Source organism: Acanthochromis polyacanthus, chromosome 3, assembly GCF_021347895.1.
Source record: "Acanthochromis polyacanthus isolate Apoly-LR-REF ecotype Palm Island chromosome 3, KAUST_Apoly_ChrSc, whole genome shotgun sequence".
NCBI classification, from domain to species: domain Eukaryota; kingdom Metazoa; phylum Chordata; class Actinopteri; family Pomacentridae; genus Acanthochromis; species Acanthochromis polyacanthus.
In genome coordinates, this window is record NC_067115.1 from 31,546,499 (window position 1) to 31,554,186 (window position 7,688).

The window sequence follows — 7,688 nt, forward strand, 5'->3', positions numbered from 1 at the left end:
ATTTTACATTGTGCACAGACAAAGAGTTCTTAGTGGACTTGGGCAGATGATGAAAGATGCATCATATGGACTCCAGTGGACCGTTGCATACTCACTTGCCACCACTGCTGTAAAATATTCACTCTTTTAGTAATTTGGGGCTGAAAGTAGCGCTGTCAGTCTGTGAAATACTATCTGGTGTGATTAAAGTGGGGAGCTGTTCACAGTTAGATTATAGGCCATCACATTTTGTTATGACTTGTTGTCTTACACGGTTCACGTAGCCGTCGTCACTAAGTCTGTTACCCTCTTTTGATTGTACAGAGTGACTGAGAATCGGTGTTCATGAAAGACATCCTGTCTCTGTGTAGCTGTGTGCTGCTTTGATGTGACGGTGGAGAACAAACTAGTTGAAATGAAAAAATATGGAATGGAAACTCTAAATTAAACGGAACGAAGCTCACTTTTGTTGCTTCTCCTTATTAAACAAAGTGTTCAGATGTATTATTAAAGACTCTCTCGCGGCACATGAACACATCAGAGCAATAAGGCTTCAAATCTAAAGCAGCAAATGGGAGAAAACGTGAATCCAGCAGTAAGATCCTTGAATGCTGTCATAAAACATGTATGAAGTAAAGATTAACAGTAAATCCACCACAGAAGTTAAACTGCAGAGATGGATACACTACATTTGTCATCATTCTCATCTTTGCTTTATTTCACTGTAGGGTTGAACAATTTGGGGAACATATCTAACTGCAGTTTCTTTTTTGGTTTGCATTTTTAAAGTTAGGGTTAGGGTGTTCACAGTAAGATAGATTTAAAACATGTCAAAAGTGTTACCGTCACACAGCTTTTAAAACCACCGACACAAGCGAGAGATTAACCTCAGATGTGCAGAACAAAGATCCCACATTGCAGCGTTTATGCTTTGATAACATTGTCGTTTCTCTCAATGAGCCATACAGGGATAGCTCATTAATCAAAGCTGTGTATAGATGCCAGAAAAGCTGGTCCAGATATCTGTATGAATAATTTCTATGTATTTCATGTTAATGAAGTTTGATTTTCTGCAACCTGTCAGTGTAAAGGTTTTATAAGCTTCATATGAATCTTATCTCAACTGTGTGGGAGCAGTGATATAATGTAGCCAATGGAGGTAGCGTGAGCACATCCACTACTATATTTAGTGTTACAGTTCAAGTGTTGACTTAAAGTGAATAGACTGAAGCTATGCAAAGGTCTGCAGGTCTTGAAGGGGCCGGGCCCATCCCCAGATTCTCATGGTCGTCCTCGAGCGAGCGCTGCCAAGGCCTCCCACCTCTCATATCAGAATTATCGGTTCTACTCTGCTGATCAATGCCTGAGCCATCACGAGCCTCACGGCGAGGTCGTACATATGTTTGCGTACAGGTATTTATAACGCTCGTCTGCCCCTCGGTGAGGCTTCAACACATGACGGAGGCTTTGTCTTTTCAGAAAACCAATCCGTGTCAGTGCCTTTATTGACAATCCTCAGCGCTGCATCCTGTTAATTTATTGATGAACATACTCTGCCTTGAAGTCATGTTTGAAGCGGTAGCCATCGTGCTCGCCTCTCGCATCAAGAGGGAACAAACAATCGACGCTAATTGTGCCTGCCATTTTCAGGAATACTTTTGATCTGCAGGTCAGATATGGATTGGGAGAGGTTTGATTCACAGATCATATGTGGGCATAGAAACCTTCACCCACCATGTGAGCAGCGCCTCTTTGATCCAGCAGTGAATACACCTCCAACTGCTCCTGAACGGAGATTTGGCATTGACATTACAGTTCACAGGAGTCTCAAAGGGCCACAGTGTTCTTCAGGGCTTAAAGTGAGAAAAAAATCCTGAGCCTGAACTTCTAAGATCCAATTTATAGTGTCAATAAACGTATTTAAATGTGTTTTAAAACGCATTAAAACACAATATATATGAGATTCTATTAATTCAGAGCAAATATGAGGTCATCTGGTGGAAATAATGCCCATTATGATCCCACTATTTTATTGTTGCTCAAATGTAAAACCTTACTCGGCCAAAACTTAAAGCATTTTAGAAAGTGCCCCAAGTCAGATTTTTTTTGTGTTGATGTTTCAATACCACATCACTATAATTGCAAAGATTTATTTTAGTGTAAAGGGGAAAAAATCATGAAAACCAAGTACATGTATTATTAATAACTTTTAATAATTTTTATCTCTTCAGTAAGAACTGAAAACAACACCAACCACAACAAAACTGCTACAAAACTATGCTGCTTTCCTTCATACGGCACAATTTTTACTTACAACATTATCTCAAGTGTCAGTCTCAAGAGAATATTAAGTGCTTGGAGAATACTGTTTGAAAAAGTCATTTCTTTTTTCGTTTTTGCTTTGTTTGTGAATTTTCTGAACATTTTCTTTTTAACATGTTCAAAATGTTGTTTGTTGAAATAAACTGCAAAACACAGACAACAGAATGAACTTGTTTAATATTCTCTGGAACACTACAAGAGAATAAACTGTCATGTGTCACTTGCTATACCAACTTTGTATTTAATCAGGTAATAAAAGTACTAGTATTAACTCTTTAATGCAATTTTAGTTATTGCCTCACAATATAAGATTCCTCTGAATAAGTTGATCATGATGCTGACTCTCTCAAACTCTGTAACTAGCAAAGAAATTCGGGCCTTCCTGATCTGGTTTATCTGGGTCCTGGCGGCAATGGACTGCTCATGCTGAAGAACTTCTACTCTGGCCTTTTCCTCTGGAGTCAGCCCATTTCTCACAAAGATGTGATTAAGAAGCCCTCTGTAGCACATAACCACACATACGCATGTTAGTAACTGCTCATTTGATACACCTCAATAATCTGTGTGATTAGTTTAAATCATTTGATTTTCAACTTGAACTGACACACATTTTGTTTGTTTTTGATAAGGGAAAAAATGTATTCACTGTATAATTTGTTCAGTTGGCTTTCAATTTAAATGTTTCTATTTTTTTATCTATATTTTGGGAAGAAAAAACGGTGAAAAGCAGGCTAAGAACATTCTTATTTAACTACCTATCCATTATTCATTTCACACAACCCATACGTTCATTCTGTTCTTACTAACAATATTTGCTTAAGATTGGAGAGTTTTTGTTTGTGGCTAGACATCATTTAGATGCATAAGGTCAGAAAATCTGCTGAGAGCTATTTAACTCATTATTACAAACATCCTATATGTCCTCAAATAAAAAAGGTTAATATCACCTAAGCTACATTCAGTTTGTGCATATTTAACTAAACAGATGTTCTGAGGAAAATAATGGGACAAATCCGTATGGCTTGATGTTTGATTTTTTTTCCTTTCAAAATAAAAGCCAGCAAACTAAATAGCCGTTTCCTTTTTTCCTTTTGCCGTTGTAAAACACATAGAAAATGCTTAAAGATTAAGAAATCAAACAAAATCAACAACTTCTGTTTTGTTACTTTTTAAAATTCAATACGTAAGCCCGTTTGTTTTTATTTTGTGGCGAAACCATGGGGATTGTGGGACATGCACGCGCATCGCCACTGACGCACTTACGCCAATGGGGCGAGTCAACACACCGCGGCTCAGGGATCGCGGCAGCGGCTGCTCTCTTTGTTAATCAGCAGAGACACATACTCTCTCCTCTGTCACACAAAGTCTGAGCAAACTTTAGTATCTGCGTCTTTGGGCTAAACACAAGCTCCAACGCTATTGACCAGTGATCAGCTGCTCGATTCTTCACCGCACCACTCACAGATTGGAGCTCCGTGCGCTCTGGAGAGACCAGGCAGCCACAGGGCTGGGACACGTGGAATGGGTATACAGTCCAAGCAGAAATAAAATAAATAATATGCAATATATATCAATGTGTGTAATTCCCTTTAAATATAATTACAAAAAACACCAGCAAATTTGGATTTTGTTTGTGGGATACTGTTATTTCTTATCAGTGGCTCAGCAGCACTGACGATGCCGAACCAAGAGGGCGCAGCATATCGTGCGCCCAGCAGTCGATGCGCACTCGCAGTTAGAAAACTGTAATTGTATAAAAGTTCTATCAGAAAGCCGCATGCCTGGACAGAAGGTGTATATTTTTTAATGTAGGATTTGGAGTTTGATTGATTAAAGCGGAGCAACTGAATGCACAATGACGCACATGCTTGGAGCCTTCTGGACGGAGATGGAGGAAATTTTTTCAATGGTACATTTCCATGCGCCGGAAATCCGGCGCGGCGCCGGAAAACTTTAAGCCCTGGTTCTTGGTGGAAGCTAATGCTGCCTGGATACAAAGCTAATAGGATTTACAACACTGAGTTGGACTAAAACAACCCCCCCAAAAAAAAGTTCTCAAAAGAGCAACAGCAGCAACATGAACCATGAACCTGCCATTTACCCAGCGGCTTTAAAGCATATTTCTTGTTTATTGTGCGTTGAGTTTTCCTTTTATTGTTTGGACCAGTTTTAAAGATCAGGTTGCAATTTTTAGTCCAACTTTCTGCCGACACACAATTTTCCTGTGTACTGAGAAATTGTTACCCATATTTAAGATCAGTTTGCTCCTAAAACTCTGGCTTCCTTGACAACAGCCTGTGTTTCTGGGACCTTGCTGTTGGAATCAGTTTTATTTATTTAGCGGTGGGACGCGATTAAAAAAAGATCTAATTAATTAGAGGCTTTGTAATTAATTGCATTTTTTCAAATGCCAATATTTGACACAATAAGCAAAGTTTTTCGATTCAAATAAATGTTGACTGAAATCAATGAACATACATATATGTGAACTTAAACAGCAAAAACATGAATGTTTTATTTATGTTTATCTGCATTTTTCATCTGTCTGCTACATTCACAGATTACTGCAAACTCAATGTGGAATTATAGCGATTATAATCACCACTTTAAGACTTTTTGTAAACTCAAGCACTTTTAATATCTTGAACAGTGGTCTATTATGGGATGGCTACACCGTTAGCCAGTAAAAAGGACTGTCATAGCTAACATTAGCTCTGGTGCTAACAGCATGAGCTTGACATTTCAGTGACCCCAAACTCTTGAACGGTGGTGAACATGTCAGAGTACATCCATCACACACTTCATACGTTTTTGTAAACAATCTCTTCAGCTGATTAAATCTATGTGTGACGACTGTTGTCTCAGCCTGTGAAATCAGTGTTTGTTAGACTTTAAAAAGAGAAGTCTGACTGTGGTTTGGCATGAGCTCTCGCGCGATTTCGGAACGAGATTTGCGTTCTAGCGTCCTGAGATTTGGATACAGACCACAACAAAGCGATCGCCAGGTAATGTGGAGGTTTTCGTTTACTTCTCATCACTAGTATGTTGTGGGACACTCATTGAGACTATCTGAGCTGGTCAGTGTGGAGCAAAAGCACGTTAGGGCGGACTTTGACGCGGGGGGGGCCAGCTGCCCCATACTTTTTGCTAGCTGAGCTGCTAGCTGAGCTGCTAAGCTGCCTGCCTGGCTAAATACTGGAGCTATGTCGAAAACTCATTTCTCCGTCACTCACATGTATGAAATTACATATGGAAACAGACCCCAGGTTGAAAAAAAACGAAGTTCCCCTTTAATTTTAGACAGGAACGGGTTAATCGACAGGAAAGTACGGCTGAGGTGGGGAGACATAAATTAACCTAGATAGGCACCCAGTCGATAAAAACAAACGCACATGGCGTTATCTGTCAAAATAGCAGCGTTGCGGCCCTAATCACAGCGTAATCTTTTAAACTGACAGTGTAACGGCCCGGTACGACAGCGCAACTGCCCGTTACGCTGAAATGCGCTGGCGAGAACCCTGATGAGGATGCAGATCTGAATCGGTCATCTTCACCTCAGGCCAGATTTCTACACCGACGTCTGAGTCAAATCAAACCAATGAGTTCTCTCTAGGAAATGAGCCACATACACACAACACTGCTTTGTCACCTCCAGTGCAGCTCTGCTAACAGAAGCCAACTGGTCTAATCCTGTTTTCTTACCCTTTGACCCCCGTTGCAGCGGTATAACCGGGTTTAGGGCTGCCTGTGCTGTGGTTCTTCTTGGTGGAGAGGTCCAGGACACCGTCTGAAGATAAATACAGAAGAACAAAGACAAAATTTTGAGATTAGATAAGATTAACACAACACAATTAATATTCTAAACCAGGAGTGTCAAACATGTGGCCTGTGGGCTAAAACCGGCCCTCCAGAGGGTCCAATTCGGCCCATGGGATGACTTTGCAAAGTCTAAAAATAACAGAGAAGACATTAACTGCAGATTGTAAATTTGCAAAACTATAAATTTAAAATGACTTCTGGATCATGACAAGTTGTTTTGATCATAAAGTAATACCAGGTTGTTCATTGTTCTTTTGTTGCTCTGTGTCTCATTTTTTAAATCTTTTGTCTTGTTTTTTTTTTTGTCTGACTTTGTCTGACTTTTGTCATTTGTCTCATGTTCTTGTCATTTTGTGTTTCCTTTCTGTCTTGCTTGTGTCTTTGGTCGTATTTTTGTCATTTTGTGTTTGCTTTATTCGTTGTTTTGCATGTTTTTGTCTCGCTTGTGTCGTTTGTTCATTTTTTGTAGTTTTGTGTCTTGTTTTGTCATATATTGTCTTGTTTTTGTTATTTTTCGTCTTTTTTGTTGCTTTGTAACTTTTTGTCAAATTTTTTGTCTCTTTCATTTTGTTTCATGTCATTTGTCTGATGTTTTGTCATTTCATTTCTTTTGTTGCTTTTGTTTTGTTTTTGTAATATTATGTTTTTGTCTTTTTTTGTCTCTATCAATTTCATCATACAATAAAATACTATATCACTCAGTTCCAGATACCTGTGACTAAATGTTTTGTGTCTTTGTAGACACTTTGTAGACTAGGGATGGCCCGAATAGTGGTTTCTGGTCTCCGGATATTCGGGCCCTATTAAAGGTGAATATCCGAATATTAGTTCTGCCCCGGTCTCCCAGACCGGAGGAGAGCTGCCTGAGTATTTGGATCCATTCGTCTGGTCTCCCGGACGCAAATTTTGCACACTACCTTCGTTTTGTCTTCAGTTAAACTGAAGAATTCCCAAACAGCGGAGGTCTTCGGCATGTTGTCTTGTGTTTATGCAATGAAGTGAAGCGTGACGTCAGAGTCGGCAGCCACCCGGCCATTCAGGTGGTGGTAACAAAAACGAATGGAGGAGCCGAGATGAGCCGAATACAACGGGATAAGCCAAAGTGGGCCGAAGGCGAAGGGAAGAGATGAGCTCCGAATATTCCTATTTTCGTCTGGGGGGAGGAGGGAGTGATCGCATAGGCATATGTGTATATGTTTGTGATCACACGACGGGATGAGCAGATATGAGCCAAAGGCGGAGGAAAGACAGTAACGCCACGTAATCGTTACATCAGACCGGCGCAGGGGCGGGGGGAATATTTGGATACCATAATTAATATCCGGATACCGCCGTCACGAATGAATATTCGGGTCCAGCCCTATGTAGACACTGTGATCTGTAAGTTGTAATGTGTAAATAATAAACTGAAGTATCATGTTGTTGATATTGAAGAAATTACAGTTTGTTCATAATGTTTTGTAACAGGCTAATTCCCTAAATGTGAACATTTTTGCACTAAAACAGAAGAAAATTGAATTGTAATAATTTATCAGTTATGCTATGATTTTTCTGGTCACTTCAGATCA

At 39.8% G+C, this 7,688-nt stretch overlaps 1 protein-coding gene across 1 annotated transcript in view; it reads right to left on the minus strand.

Moving 5' to 3' along the window:
* Positions 1-7,688, minus strand: part of lcor (ligand dependent nuclear receptor corepressor) — a 143,511-nt gene that overhangs the window by 21,951 nt on the left and 113,872 nt on the right. The window contains exon 6 of the mRNA XM_051946208.1: positions 6,004-6,088. Coding sequence (XP_051802168.1) covers positions 6,004-6,088 — 85 coding nt within the window. The remainder of the gene's footprint in view (positions 1-6,003; positions 6,089-7,688) is intronic.